The sequence below is a fragment of the Triturus cristatus genome, chromosome 3_2, assembly GCF_964204655.1.
Source record: "Triturus cristatus chromosome 3_2, aTriCri1.1, whole genome shotgun sequence".
Taxonomy (NCBI): Eukaryota; Metazoa; Chordata; class Amphibia; order Caudata; family Salamandridae; genus Triturus; species Triturus cristatus.
In genome coordinates, this window is record NC_140584.1 from 1,232,478,761 (window position 1) to 1,232,494,914 (window position 16,154).

The 16,154-nt window shown below is 44.9% G+C and overlaps 1 protein-coding gene across 3 annotated transcripts in view; it reads right to left on the reverse strand.

Annotated features, from left to right (window-relative positions):
* Positions 1 to 16,154, reverse strand: part of LOC146859544 (CD5 antigen-like) — a 1,596,548-nt gene that overhangs the window by 581,616 nt on the left and 998,778 nt on the right. For 2 of the 3 annotated variants that reach the window (XM_085650244.1, XM_085650245.1), the window contains exons 1-2: positions 15,881 to 15,979; positions 10,230 to 10,294 (exon numbers count right to left, since the gene is read on the reverse strand). The exons of the other annotated variant lie outside the window; for it this stretch is intronic. In XM_085650244.1, the coding sequence (XP_085506370.1) occupies positions 10,230 to 10,284 (55 nt within the window). In that variant the 5' untranslated portion in view covers positions 10,285 to 10,294; positions 15,881 to 15,979. Of the gene's footprint in view, positions 1 to 10,229; positions 10,295 to 15,880; positions 15,980 to 16,154 lie in introns of those variants that run through there. 3 annotated transcript variants of the gene reach the window in all.

Sequence of the window (16,154 nt, forward strand, 5' to 3'; positions counted from 1 at the left end):
CGACAGGAAACAACGCAAAACGCAATAGGGACACACCACATTTTCACAGTAAAAACTGACCCTTTTTTTGCAAAGTGCCTAGCTGTAGATGTTGAACCCTAACTCTGCCGACACCTAGGGAAACCTAGCAAAGCTATATTTTTTTTTAAACTAGACAGGGGAATACAGGATGGGGTGACTTGTCTGGCTTTCAGCAGGTTTGTTACCCAGAATCCCTTGCAAACCTCAAACTTTGTAAAATAAACAAACAATTTTCCTCACATTTCTGTGGTGGAAAGTTTTGGTATCTATGTAAATCCACAAATTTCCTACCACCCATCGTTCCCCCAGGTCTCCTGATAAAAATGGTACCTCACTCAAGCGGGTGCCCCAAGTACCCGTGATGGGCAAGGGCCCAAAACTTATTGAGGAGACATCTAAATGGTCTATTTCAAAACAATCTGGTTTTTCAAGGGGAGTCACCTGGGCTTTTGGCCCGAGGCTCGGCGGCCATCTTGGGAAATCTACCAAACCCACACATTTCAGAAAACTAGACACCTGAGGGTGTCCAGCGAGGTATGGCTTGTTTGGGTCCCCCAATATTTTCCTACCCAGAACCCCCTGCAAACCTCAAATTTAGCTGAAAGAATCACTTTTTTCTCAGTTTTCTGTGTGGGAAAGTTCTGAAATCTGCATGGATCCACAAATTTCCTACCATCCAGCATTCCCTCAGGTCTCCCAATATAAATGGTACCTCACTGCCATGGGTGGGTCAAGTACCCGCGACGAGCAAGTGCCAAAAACCTATTGAGGCAACATCAAAATTACCTATCACAAAACAACCTGGTTTTGCAAGGGGGGTCCCATGTGTTTTTGGCCCCTGGCATGGTGGTAATCTAGGGAAACCTACCATACCCACACATTTCTGAAATCTAGACAACCGGAGGAGTCTAGCAAGGTATGGCTTGCTTAGGTACCCCAACATTTCCCTACCCAGAATCCCCTGCAAACCACACATTTTGTTGAAAAATCTATTTTTTCTCACATTTCTGTGTGGGAAAGTTGTCGGATCACAGGGCTGACACAAGTCTCCTACCACCCAGCATTTCGCCAGGTCTCCCGATAAAAATTGTACCTCACTTGTGTGGGTAGGCATAGTGGTTGCAACAGGAAATGGCCCAAATCGTACTGTGTAGATTTCAAAATTACCTATAACTAAACTCCCTGGTTCTGGGGGGGCACCTGGTTTTTTGGCCCCAGGCTCGCCACCATCTAGGGAAACCTACCAAACCCACACATTTCTGAAAACTAGACACTCTGGGGAGTTCAATGAGGTATGGCTTGCATGGATCCCTCAACGTTGCCTTACCCAGATTCCCCTACAAACCTCAAATTTAGCTGAAAAAATCAAATTTTCCACACATTTCTGTGTGGAAAAGTTCTGGAATCTGTGTGGATCCACAAACTTCCTACCACCCAGTGTTCCCCTAGGTCTACCGATAAAAATGGTACCTCACTTGCTTGGGTGGGTCAAGTACCCATGACAGGTAAGGGCCCAAAACCTATTGAGGCAGCATCAAAATTACCTATCTCAAAACAACCTGGTTTTGCAAGGGGATCCCCTGGGTTTTTGGCCCCGGGCTCGGCCACCATTTGGGGAAACCTACCAAACTCATACATTTCTGAAAACTAGACACCTGGGGGATTCCAACAAAGTATGGCTTGCGTGGATCCCTCAAAGTTTCTCCTTCAAGTGCCAGTCCACAAAAACCGCCAGCCAAGGACCAGTCTACGCATACCGCCAGCTAAGCGCCAGTCCATGCACACTGCCAGCCGAGTGCCAGCCCACGCACACCGCTAGCCAAGGGCCAGTCCACGCACACCACCAGCTAAGCGCCAGTCCATGCATACTGCCTGCCAAGCGCAAGTCCACACACACCGTATTAAAAAATGTTTAACACTAGGCCTACCCACACAAGTGAGGTACCATTTTTCTCAAAAGACTTAGGGGGATGCAGGGTGGGTGGAATTTTGTGGATTCACACTGATCTCAGAACTTTCCATCACAGAAATGTGAGGAAAATGTTTTTTTTTTTTACCTAAGTTTGAGAACCTGGTGAGAGACACACAAGTCCCCCCATCCTGGATTCCCCTTGGAGTCTAATTTTCAAAAATGGTTTCCCTATGTGCCGACTGCGTTGGGGCCCAAAATCCACAGATAGGCACATTGCTAAAAACAAGTCTGTGCCGAGTGGGCTTTATGCTGCCCTGGGGGAGAATCGGAGCGGTTTACCCCGATATGCCCCTAAGGGGGGCAGAAAGACTGTTGCTATTTCTTGAGGGGGTGGGGGCATTGGTATGCACATTCTAGGCAGCCCCAACGCATAAAAAAAGCCAGTGGAATCGCTGGCACCTATTGTGCTTTCTGGGGGTGATCCCCAAGCAGGGGTCCCATGGCGAGGGGGGCATTGGAAAGGGGAAATACTCCCCTTTCCAATGATACCTCTCCCATCTTTCTACATGCTTAGGGGGCTGAGATAGCCCTTTAAGCACATAGAAAGTGAAACTGACAGGAGCCTAAAGGTGTGTGCGCTGATCGTCATTTCATAGAAGCCAGGGGGGCCTCGGGAGCTGTGGAAGCTCTTCCCCATCTCCCGAGGCTTTGGGGGAGAAAAATAAATTCCACTGGTGCCTGCACCAGAGGAATTTCCGGTGCCATGTGCCAGGATGGCCGGAAGTCGTCCTGTGCACACAAGCACTGTGGCGCACGACGGCTCCCGTCCACCGTACACACAGATAGGGTTAAATCAAGCAATAGCCAAACAATAAATATTTCTTACGTTGCGTTGTGCTACAAACTAAGAGCCTCTAGGCCTGGTACCCTGGATAATCTTAACTGGCAAGAGATCAGAACCAGTACAAGTAACTCTTTGCAACTTTGGTTCCTGAACATGTCTTTAGATATATTTACCAGGCAAGGAATCTTCGGAACCAGGAGCTGGCTCAGGTAGTTTTAAAACACTGTTTCTATCAGCGCTCACAAGGTTAGCAAACTAGAGGACAAGAGCACGTTAGCACAGTGAAGGCATGCCTGGATGGTGATAAACAGAAAGAATGCAAAGGTTCTTCAGGTATTTCTGAGAACAAGTTATTCAAATATGTTAAATTGAAGTTCATGCACCATCAATGTGGGTTTTTTCCAATCTTGGACATTTTTCCCAAGTGGCTCAGTTTGTCCTAGACTCCACCTGCAGGCTCTCCAATACCCGAAAAGAACCCTTATGCATGTAGATTGTTTGGTGCACAACACTTTACAGAGAATGCAGAGAGCTCTTGCACAGAACCTTTTATATTGTTAGTGTGCAGACTTGCAGACAGGCCATTCTGGCGACTCTGAATCCCTTCAACATCCACTTGAACATGAGGCTGGTAAAGGTTTTATCCAAGTTCAGTGAAAAGCTCATATATAATGATCAGTTGCATTAAATCATTTCAATGGTCAAAATATATCTATACTTTAATTTGAATGGTATTTATTTATATCGCTCGTCATAATATGCACTACACGGCGAACTGTGATCTACCAAACATATTGTTGAAAACTTCTCTGAGCTTAACAATATCTGAGTTTATCTTTGGCAATTACGCGCAACCAACATCCAATGCGAGCTCTCAATAGATCCATCATACAAGAGGAATAAGACAAGGGTGTCTACTCGTAGCCCTGATTTTTACTTTCTCAAAAAAGCTCTAAATAAAAACAAATTAAAAACAAGCTCTAAAAGGATTCACTACTAAAAATAAGTTACTATTTTTTTTGCTATTCATGAACTTCGATTGATTAGGAAGTTTAGGACAGCGGAAAATCTGCAGACAGGGAGGAGGGGGGACATAAAGGATTGGACAGGCCTATATGTGTACGTGCAGAGTTCTCCATCCTGACTGCAGAATCTCCACATTTGTAAAATAACTGTTTAATTGAAGTGTGTGAATAGCAAGAAAATGGTAACCTTACACAAAGTACACAAAAGTGTAAATGTATCTTTGTGAATCAGAATTCAGCTACTTCTATTACTAAACTGACCAGAGAAATTGTTTAAGGTGTCTGGGTTCAAAATTAATTACTAAACAACTCACAGCATAGGAATACCTGACCCTTCTCTTACTACTCACATCCACTTTTAAAGACTTCGTCCCCTACTTGGGGGTCATTATCCCAGAAGAAAGTTGAACGCTTATACAAGAACAATGTTCCCCGGTAACTGCACACTCTCTTCAAGGCCCTGGCATCCCCACCAGCTCTCTGCCCCTTGCATCCAAATTCTTCTACTCCTGCCCCGGATATCAAGATACTACACAGCGGCCGTCACCACTGTATACTTACAATTACGTCAGACTTTTCATAGGAAGTGAGTTTTTTTGCTAATAACTTTGATGTCATTTTGCAAATATTCATGAAGCTTTCCTGAACAAAGATCCCCCTCCCCCCAGCTCCTTCCTCTAAAGGTTTCGGGGTGATCCATCAAGCAGGGACCGAGTAAAAGGGGGGTCCCAAAATGCAATTTTCTCATGCACTTTCCTTCGGAAATATTATACATTGCCAAAGCCAAAAAGGCTGATCAGAAATAAACCATAAAGCGTGCTTTTTGTGATTTGGTGTAAATCAGTTCAATAACATTGGAACAATCAAGGTTAAAAATTAATACATTTATTGAAAGCTGGGCTCAAGTAAAAAAAATCAACCCTCTTTATTGACTGAGGGGCTTTTTGGAGTGAACTCTGTGATTGTGCTTTACAAATACATATGATCAAATGTTACATATTAATTTAATGGACCTAGACAACATTCTGGGCACCCTAGAAAATCATGTACACCATGTGACAGCTTTGTTACCCCCTAAACCAACAGTCTTTATTCTGTAGATTAAATTGTGAGGTTCATGTGATATAACTTGCTTGGTTCCAGTCCAGGGAGGACCTGGCTTGGCAGTTCGGGCTGGACTGTTCCCATGAGGCACAGGGTCAAGACTGATTTGCATATGGCTGGGTTCAAACTGGAATGGCATGGTGAGCAAAAAAACGATGGATTTAGGCCCAGATCTCTGTACTGGGGTGAATGTATGACATTGTTCTGCATTCTGTCCATCAATTGTTGTTTTTGCATTTGTCACCCCGAGTGGGAAGGGTATGCTCAGACGTGAGTCCCTTGCTCTCCATGCCACTGGAATCAGGCTATCCTGGCTGACGAGGGCTGAAAGCCCGAAACCGGTCCTAGGATGCTTGTTTCCAGTCCAGGGAGGACCTGGCTTGGCAGTTCGGGCTGGACTGTTCCCATGGGGCACAGGGTCAAGACTGATTTGCATATGGCTGGGTTCAAACTGGAATGGCATGGTGAGCAAAAAAACGATGGATTTAGGCCCAGATCTCTGTACTGGGGTGAATGTATGACATTGTTCTGCATTCTGTCCATCAATTGTTGTTTTTGCATTTGTCACCCCGAGTGGGAAGGGTATGCTCAGACGTGAGTCCCTTGCTCTCCATGCCACTGGAATCAAGCTATCCTGGCTGACGAGGGCTGAAAGCCCGAAACCGGTCCTAGGATGCTTGTTTCCAGTCCAGGGAGGACCTGGCTTGGTAGTTCGGGCTGGACTGTTCCCATGGGGCACAGGGTCAAGACTGATTTGCATATGGCTGGGTTCAAACTGGAATGGCATGGTGAGCAAAAAAACGATGGATTTAGGCCCAGATCTCTGTACTGGGGTGAATGTATGACATTGTTCTGCATTCTGTCCATCAATTGTTGTTTTTGCATGGTGAGCATTAAAACAATGGATTCAGGCCCAGGTCTCTGTACTGGGGTGAATGTATGACATTGTGCTGCATTCTGTCCATCAACTGTTGTTTTTGCGTTCATGTGATATAAAGCAAAATTCCTGTATTTTATAATCACAACAATAATGCCCCCCTCTGAAACAATCACAAAGGCCTTTAACAAACAGCATCAGTGCTTGTTGGGTTCATGATGCTTGCATGGATCAGGCTTTTCATTAAAGCTTGAATCTAGCCTTGTAAACCTCTTGTCTGCAGAGCGCCTAAGCTGAGAGGTGCTCTCAGAAGGTATTAGAGTATTGCTTACACCAACAAGAATACCTTGGCATAATGTGTGTAACAAAGAGGCAGTGTAGGCGTGCGCGCTGACGGTGGCTCACCTCAGACAGCGATGGGCCTGTAAATGGTTCTTGGCTGCTCTAGGACCACACCTCACAGACACTCCCTCACACCAGCCATCTGGGCTCTCATATGCTTATCTGGGTTGTATGACATAATTTCGACAGACAGAAAATCGACCTACAAATATATCGCAACAAAAATATCGATGTCAAGAATATCGACATCCTATCTACAACATGGTAAGTACAAAAATATCGAAAATTAAATATCGATGTCAAAAATATCGTTTTTAAAAATATCGTTTTTCTTTTACTTTAAAAATATATGTAAAATAAACCAAATTATACTTAGAAATTAAATAAACATAATTAAATATATTGTATAATATTTAAAATGTATAATTAATATATATAATTTAATAAAACTTTAATTAAACATATACATATAATATATAATATATATACTTACTTAATAATTAATTTTACTAATAATTTCTGTAACGTATAAATTATTAAATGTTTTTAAAAATTACCAATACATCTATATACATAAAATAATAACATTAATAAATATTTAATAATTACATATAGCAAATAATAATCAATATTTTTAATGTGAATAATTTTCATTATTAATGATATATTACAATAGCAAAAATAATACAAAACATATTAAATATCAGACACAATAAAACTACTAGTCCAACTCCAACAAAAACAACAGTAAGGAAAAGCGTTGGATAGCGTAGGGGTAAAAATTACTATTCCAACTCCAAAGAGTGCAACAGTAGGAAAAGCGTTGGATAGCGTAGGGTTAAAATTACTATTCCAACTCCAGAGAGTGCAATAGTAGGGAAAGTGTTGGATAGCGTAAAGGTAAAAATTACTATTCCAACTCCAGAGAGTGCAACAGTAGGAAAAGCGCTGGATAGCGTAGGGGTAAAAATTACTATTCCAACTCCAGAGAGTGCAACAGTAGGGAAAGCGTTGGATAGTGTAGGGGTACAAATTACTATTCCCACTCCAGTAAGTGAAACAGTAGGTAAAGCGCTGGATAACGTAGGGGTAAAAATTACTATTCCAACTCCAAAGAGTGCAACAGTAGGGAAAGCGTTGGATAGCGTAGGGGTAAAAATTACTATTCCAACTCCAAAGAGTGCAACAGTAGGGAAAGCGTTGGATAGCGTAGGGGTAAAAATTACTATTCCAACTCCAGAGAGTGCAACAGTAGGGAAAGCGTTGGATAGCGTAGGGGTACAAATTACTATTCCCACTCCAGTAAGTGAAACAGTAGGGAAAGCGCTGGATAGCGTAGGGGTAAAAATTACTATTCCAACTCCAGAGAGTGCAACAGTAGGGAAAGTGTTGGATAGCGTAGGGGTAAAAATTACTATTCCAACTCCAAAGAGTGCAACAGTAGGGAAAGCGTTGGATAGCGTAGGGGTAAAAATTACTATTCCAACTCCAGAGAGTGCAATAGTAGGGAAAGCGTTGGATAGCGTAAGGGTAAAAATTACTATTCCCACTCCAGAGAGTGCAACAGTAGGGAAAGTGTTGGATAGCGTAGGGAAAAGAATTACTATTCCAACTCCAGAGAGTGCAATAGTAGGGAAAACGTTGGATAGCGTAGGAGTAAAAATTACTATTCCCACTCCAGTGAGTCCAACAGTAGAGAAAGCGTTGGATAGCGTAGGGGTAAAAATTACTATTCCCACTCCAGAGAGTGCAACAGTAGTGAAAACGCTGGATAGCGTATGGGTACAAATTACTATTCCCACTCCAGTAAGTGAAACAGTAGGAAAAGCGCTGGATAGCGTAGGGGTAAAAATTACTATTCCCACTCCAGTAAGTGAAACAGTAGGGAAAGCGCTGGATAGCGTAGGGGTAAAAATCACTCTTCCAACTCCAGAGAGTGCAACAGTAGGAAAAGCGCTGGATAGCGTAGGGGTAAAAATTACTATTCCAACTCCAGAGAGTGCAACAGTAGGGAAAGCGTTGGATAGCGTAGGGGTACAAATTACTATTCCCACTCCAGTAAGTGAAACAGTAGGGAAAGCGCTGGATAGCGTAGGGGTAAAAATTACTATTCCAACTCCAAAGAGTGCAACAGTAGGAAAAGCGTTGGATAGCGTAGGGGTAAAAATTACTATTCCAACTCCAGAGAGTGCAATAGTAGGGAAAGCGTTGGATAGCGTAAGGGTAAAAATTACTATTCCCACTCCAGTGAGTCCAACAGAAGGGAAAGCGTTGGATAGCGTAGGAGTAAAAATTACTATTCCCACTCCAGAGAGTGCAACAGTAGTGAAAACGCTGGATAGCGTAGGGGTACAAATTACTATTCCCACTCCAGTAAGTGAAACAGTAGGGAAAGCGCTGGATAGCGCAGGGTTAAAAATTACTATTCCAACTCCAGATAGTAAAACAGTTGGGAAAGCACTGGATAGCATAGGGATTCTATAAACATAATAACCAATTAAATAATTAGTTATAAAAAAATAGCATATTAATAATTAATTTACAAAATATGTATTATTAAATACCAATTATTTAAAATAAATATTTATATAAATAACTTTAAATTACATCCCACACTATTCCCCCTTTAACACACAATACACTACACATACAAAATACACAATACATTTAAATATCAGTTTATCTATTATTTACAATTAATAATACATTCTTTATAATTAATATACTTATTATTTACATATTTATACATATTAACTACCAAATTACAATTATTCACAAGTTAATTATTAATTAACAATACATTAATTAGCAATAACATCAAATAACATGAAATAATAAATTATTTATATTTACTATATTTAACGTACTAATAACAATTAATTACCAATTAATATTCAATTAACAATTAATTATTATTAATTACAAATAAATAAAAATTATCAGTAATTATTTGAATTTAATTACATCCCACCCTATTCCCCTTTAATCATCAATTAATCACTTAATAAAATTAAATCACCAATTAATTAGTAATTAACAATTAATTAATTAACAATACAAATAAATAAATATTAATATTAAAATAATTATAACTTATATAATTAACCAATTAATAAAATGAATTTACAATTAATAATTAATTAACAATTAATTAATCAATTAATATATTTAATTAACAATTAGTAATTAATTAACAATTAATTAATCATAAATACCAATTAAACAATACATATTAATTAATTAATTATAATTAAATTACTTCCCACCCTATTCCCCTATAAACCCACAACCCGCTCTGATACTAAAACGCTAAATTATATTTTAAATAATTATTAATCTCTAAACATTTATTTTTAAATGTATTAAAATACATTACAATAATCTTTAACATACAAATAAAATACATATTAAAATACATTACACTAATAAAATATCGATATTATTGACATCGAAATTTTTGATTACGATATTAATTACATCCATATTAATGACTTAGATATTATTCACTTCGATAATACTTACCTTGGGGTCGATATTCTGTCCATCGATATTCTTGACTTCGATATTCTTTACCTACGATATTTACAACTCGATATACTTGTAGGTCGAAATTTAAAACTCGAAATTTAGACTGCTCACCGCTTATCTGTGCAGGTCCCATTGAATCTACCCAGTCTCCTGATCTCTGGGAAACTCTAGGCAGCACTGGGCGTCCTCAGCTTTGTGTTCTAGTTTCATAATTCCCACAGCTATGAAGAAAGAGATACTCTGTGCAGAAGTAATCCGTCCTTTAGCAGGAAAGCACAAGTTCTATATCTCTTTCTTCCTTTATTCCCATAAAATCTATTCCTTTTTCCTACATTCTTCTTCTAACTCTAGAATCTGCTCTCTCTCTCCCACTCTCTCTGTCTCTGTCCCTTTCTTTCTCTCTCTCTCTCACTCTGCCCTCTGTCTCTCACGCTCACTCTGCCCTCCTCCTCTCTCTCCCCCCCTCTCTCTCCTCCTCTCTCTCACTTTCCCAGAAATGGCTGTTCACAGCAGGGAAAGATCAAATATCATACAGAATAATCTTGAAATACAGAAGTAGAAAAAAAACACACTCACGGATAGCAAAACAGGCACAGAGCACTTGAAGGTGGAACAAAACCTTCAGCAACATTTTCAAGATTCTGGAAATAGGAAAAGACAATTTAACATCAGTGTCACTTAGGTTCAAAGGTTTCTTTGACTTACTCAGAGCACTTGAGTATATCTTTACATGTTACACTAGTATTTCCCTGGTATATTCTCTGTGGGTTCATGAAAGATCGCTTTTTCAGTTCCTGCTCGCTCTGGATCTCTTACCTTGTCTTGGATTCCACCCTGTACCTAATTCTCTTCATTGCAGATTGTACAGAGCATGTGACAATCTAGAACCTGCATGAAGGTGAATGAGGCCCACTAGGGTACCCTGGCCATGTCAGGGCCTCTACCTCCTCAATCTAGAACAAGCAAGAGGATGAATGAGGCCCACTGGTGTACCCTGGCCATGTCAGGGCCTCTACCTCCTCAATCTAGGACCAGCATGAGGATGAATGAGGCCCACTGGGGTACCCTGGCCATGTCAGGGCCTCTACCTCCTCAATCTAGGACCAGCATGAGGATGAATGAGGCCCACTGGGGTACCCTGGCCATGTCAGGGGCTCTACCTCCTCAAACTAGGACCAGCATGAGGGTGAATGAGGCCCACTAGGGTATCCTGGCCATGTCAGGGGCTCTACCTCCTCAATCTAGAACCAGCATGAGGGAGAATGAGGCCCACTAGGGTATCCTGGCCATGTCAGGTCATCTACCTCCTCAATCTAGGACCAACATGAGGGTGAATGAGGCCCACTGGGGTACCCTGGTCATGTCAGGGCCTCTACCTGCTCAATCTAGGACCTGCATGAGGATGAATGAGGCCCACTGGGGTACCCTGGCCCTGTCAGGGCCTCTACCTCCTCAATCTAGAACCAGCATGAGGGAGAATGAGGCCCACTAGGGTATCCTGGCCATGTCAGGTCATCTACCTCCTCATTCTAGGACCAACACGAGGGTGAATGAGGCCCACTGGGGTACCCTGGTCATGTCAGGGCCTCTACCTGCTAAATCTAGGACCTGCATGAGGATGAATGAGGCCCACTGGGGTACCCTGGCCCTGTCAGGGCCTCTACCTCCTCAATCTAGGACCAGCATGAGGGTGAATGAGGCCCACTAGGGTACCCTGGCTCTGTCAGGGCCTCTACCTCCTCATTCTAGGACCAGCATGAGGGTGAATGAGGCCCACTAGGGTACCCTGGCCATGTCAGGGCCTCTACCTCCTCAATCTAGGACCAGCATGAGGGTGAATGAGGCCCACTAGGGTACCCTGGCCATGTCAGGACCTTTACCTCCTCAATCTAGGACCAGCATGAGTGTGAATGAGGCCCACTAGGGTACCCTGGCCATGTCAGGACCTCTACCTCCTCAATCTAGGACCAGTATGAGGGTGAATGAGGCCCACTAGGGTACCCTGGCCATGTCAGTGCCTCTACCTCCTCAATCTAGGACCAGCATGCGGGTGAATGAGGCCCACTGGGGTACCCTGGCCATGTCAGGGCCTCTACCTCCTCAATCTAGGACCAGCATGAGGGTGAATGAGGCCCACTGGGGTACCTGGCCCTGTCAGGGCCTCTACCTCCTCAATCTAGGACCAGCATGAGGATGAATGAGGCCCACTGGGGTACCCTGGCCATGTCAGGGCCTCTACCTCCTCAATCTAGGACCAGCATGAGGGTGAATGAGGCCCACTGGGGTACCCTGGCCATGTCAGGGCCTCTACCTCCTCAATCTAGGACCAGCATGAGGGTGAATGAGGCCCACTGGTGTACCCTGGCCCTGTCAGGGCCTCTACCTCCTCAATCTAGGACCAGCATGAGGGTGAATGAGGCCCACTGGGGTACCCTGGCCCTGTCAGGGCCTCTACCTCCTCAATCTAGAACCAGCATGAGGGTGAATGAGGCCCACTAGGGTACCCTGGCCCTGTCAGGGCCTCTACCTCCTCAATCTAGGACCAGCATGAGGGTGTCTGCAGAGCCTTTGCAGTCTGTGTGAAATTGCGCTTACACATTCATTTTCTGTATAAGGTTTCCTATTTATGCTGTCGAGACACTTTTAAAATATAAGGAATTAATCTCAAGAAAATGCTTATCATTGTTGCAAGTATCTGATTTTTTGCAATAACTCTCCCATGAGCCTGAAAAGAAGAAGAATATAATCAAAATGTCTAAATTAATTCAACTTTTGTAGTATTTACCTAACACAATTTAAGGAAGTAGCCCGGGAAGTGTATTGATTACTAGTCACTTCAGCCGAAATGAGTAATATATTCATTTGTAAATACAGAGATCTTTATCAATACACAAACTCACACACCCAAAAATATATTTATAATGCTAACACAATAAGTGAGGAATAGAAAATAAGTGACATTTGTGACCCCAGATTGACCAAGCCACAGGGTTGGCTTCACCCGACTTTTCTCTTCTTACCATTATACAATCCCCTGCCACTCACCCCGCCCTCCTCCAAAACCTCAAGTGAATCCCCAGAATCTCATCATCACCTTTGTACCCAAGTGTACATCCATGCCCCTTTCTCATTGCCTGCAAAAGAACAATCCTGCCTTCATTGCAGGCACCGTTGCTCCATGGTGCAAGCGTGCCTGCATTGGTGCTGGGCTGCAGATTGTGTGCCAGTGCAGGCACCGTTGCTCCACGGTGCAAGCGTGCCTGCGTTGGTGCTAGGCTGCAGATTGTGTGCCAGTGCAGCCTGTAAAACAGGCACCGTTGCTCCATGGTGCAAGCGTGCCTGCGTCGGTGCTGGGCTGCAGATTGTGTGCCAGTGCAGCCTGTAAAACAGGCACCGTTGCTCCATGGTACAAGCATGCCTGCGTTGGTGCTGGGCTGCAGATTGTATGCCAGTGCAGCCTGTAAAACAGGCACCGTTGCTCCATGGTGCAAGCGTGCCTGCATTGGTGCTGGGCTGCAGATTGTGTGCCAGTGCAGGCACCGTTGCTCTATGGTGCAAGCGTGCCTGCGTTGATGCTGGGCTGCAGATTGTGTGCCAGTGCAGCCTGTAATACAGGCACCGTTGCTCCATGGTGCAAGCATGCCTGCGTTGGTGCTAGGCTGCAGATTGTGTGCCAGTGCAGCCTGTAATACAGGCACCGTTGCTCCATGGTGCAAGCGTGCCTGCGTTGGTGGTAGGCTGCAGATTGTGTGCCAGTGCAGCCTGTAACACAGGCACCGTTGCTCCATGGTGCAAGCGTGCCTGCGTTGGTGCTGGGCTTCGGATTGTGTGCCAGTGCAGCCTGTAAAACAGGCACCGTTGCTCCATGGTGCAAGCGTGCCTGCGTTGGTGCTGGGCTTCAGATTGTGTCCCAGTGCAGCCTGTAATACAGGCACCGTTGCTCCATGGTGCAAGCATGCCTGCGTTGGTACTGGGCTTCAGATTGTGTGCCAGTGCAGCCTGTAATACAGGCACCGTTGCTCCATGGTGCAAGCGTGCCTGCGTTGGTGCTGGGCTGCAGATTGTGTGCCAATGCAGGCACCGTTGCTCCATGGTGCAAGCGTGCCTGCGTTGGTGCTGGGCTGCAGATTGTGTGCCAGTGCAGCCTGTAATACAGGCACCGTTGCTCCATGGTGCAAGCGTGCCTGCGTTGGTGCTGGGCTGCAGATTGTGTGCCAGTGCAGCCTGTAATACAGGCACCGTTGCTCCATGGTGCAAGCGTGCCTGCGTCGGTGCTGGGCTGCAGATTGTGTGCCAGTGCAGCCTGTAACACAGGCACCGTTGCTCCATGGTGCAAGCGTGCCTGCGTTGGTGCTGGGCTGCAGATTGTGTGCCAATGCAGGCACCGTTGCTCCATGGTGCAAGCGTGCCTGCGTTGGTGCTGGGCTGCAGATTGTGTGCCAATGCAGGCACCGTTGCTCCATGGTGCAAGCGTGCCTGCGTTGGTACTGGGCTTCAGATTGTGTGCCAGTGCAGCCTGTAAAACAGGCACCGTTGCTCCATGGTGCAAGCGTGCCTGCGTCGGTGCTGGGCTGCAGATTGTGTGCCAGTGCAGCCTGTAAAACAGGCACCGTTGCTCCATGGTGCAAGCGTGCCTGCGTTGGTGCTGGCCTTCAGATTGTGTGCCAGTGCAGGCACCGTTGCTCCATGGTGCAAGCGTGCCTGCGTTGGTGCTGGGCTGCAGATTGTGTGCCAGTGCAGGCACCGTTGCTCCATGGTGCAAGCGTGCCTGCGTTGGTGCTGGGCTGCAGATTGTGTGCCAGTGCAGCCTGTAAAACAGGCACCGTTGCTCCATGGTGCAAGCGTGCCTGCGTTGGTGCTGGGCTGCAGATTGTGTGCCAGTGCAGGCACCGTTGCTCCATGGTGCAAGCGTGCCTGCGTTGGTGCTGGGCTGCAGATTGTGTGCCAGTGCAGCCTGTAAAACAGGCACCGTTGCTCCATGGTGCAAGCGTGCCTGTGTTGGTGCTGGGCTGCAGATTGTGCGCCAGTGCAGCCTGTACCATTGCTCCATGGTACAAGCGTGCCTGCGTTGGTGCTGGGCTGCAGATTGTGTGCCAGTGCAGCCTGTAAAACAGGCACCGTTGCTCCATGGTGCAAGCGTGCCTGCGTTGGTGCTAGGCTGCAGATTGTGTGCCAGTGCAGGCAGAGATCAGGAATGCACCCTATCTTGATCGATTTGTCACTTTTCTGCCCTCTCAAGTTTAATCAGCGCTGCAACTTGCCTTGCTGCATTGTGTGAACATCTGTCCTTCTGGGTGGAGCTTCAGGTGGACATTTGACCAATACTGCTTTGGGTGTTTGCACGTTCTGTTGGACAATCACCCACATCTGCACTAGCACAGCAACACAACAGCTAACAGCACCTGAAACCAAATTGAAATCCTGAAGAAACCAAACACTTCATTTATGACTTCAAACTGTGACACACTCCCTGGTCCTGTCCTCTCCCAGATTGACTATATTTTTTGTTTTTTGCTTTCCGGAGTTTTATATAGCGCAAACCTGACCCGAAGGTATCAGAGTGCTTTACGAGAGCACCAGTTGAATTACACAAACACACATTTATTTTTTTAGGCACAGGGAGTTTGTGATTTGCCCAGAATCACAGGCTCTTGAGCGTCGTTGCTGAGACTTGAATCTGGTTCCTCAGATTTGAGCTTGACCGCCCTTGCCGTTAGGCCACATCCTCTCCCCAAATCAATGTGGGGAGACTATGGAAACTCCCTTCTGGCCATCACCGCCAAGGGGACTTTTCTCCAATGAAGCTGCCACTCAATGCCTCAATGAGACTGGCAAATGGAAGGAAAAGGTCTGGGTTCATTAATAAAGCACCCTGCTGCACAACCCATGCTTAATGACATTAAAAAGAAACACAGGACTGTCTCTGAGGTGCTGTGGGAAACCATCTACTCTCTGTGAATCTAAACCCAACCTAAAGAGATGAGTGGAGCGCAGTGCACTTGTGAATATGTGAATGTAATATCATGACTCAGGCCCTGATTAATGTACACAAGTGTATAGTTTCCAGGTCCAGATTAATGTACATTGATAAGTTGCTAGTCAGCTGGGTTCAAGCCTCATTAACACGGCTGCGCATAAAATGCACGAGAGATTCAACTCCCTGCTTGGCACAGAATGAACACAGAATTGAGAAATGACCTTTGACCTGTGATGTCTAGGCTGCTTACCTCTGGACAGTCACAAACGCCTTGTGTGGGTGCTGGTTCGGTCGATGCTGCCCTGGGAGAGCTTCTCCTGTGTTCACTCTGCACTTTCTTCAGTTTACTGAAGGAGTGCGTCATACCTTAAGGAGGGAACACACCCCCCTTACAGCTCTGACGCTCTGAGGGCGGGGCCATCATGGGACAGACAGACAAACACGAGCCTTCCCACGCCTTGTCCTTACTCCAATATCTTTTCAACGTTTGTGCAACAGGACGTGGATCGACTCCAGCAGCCTTT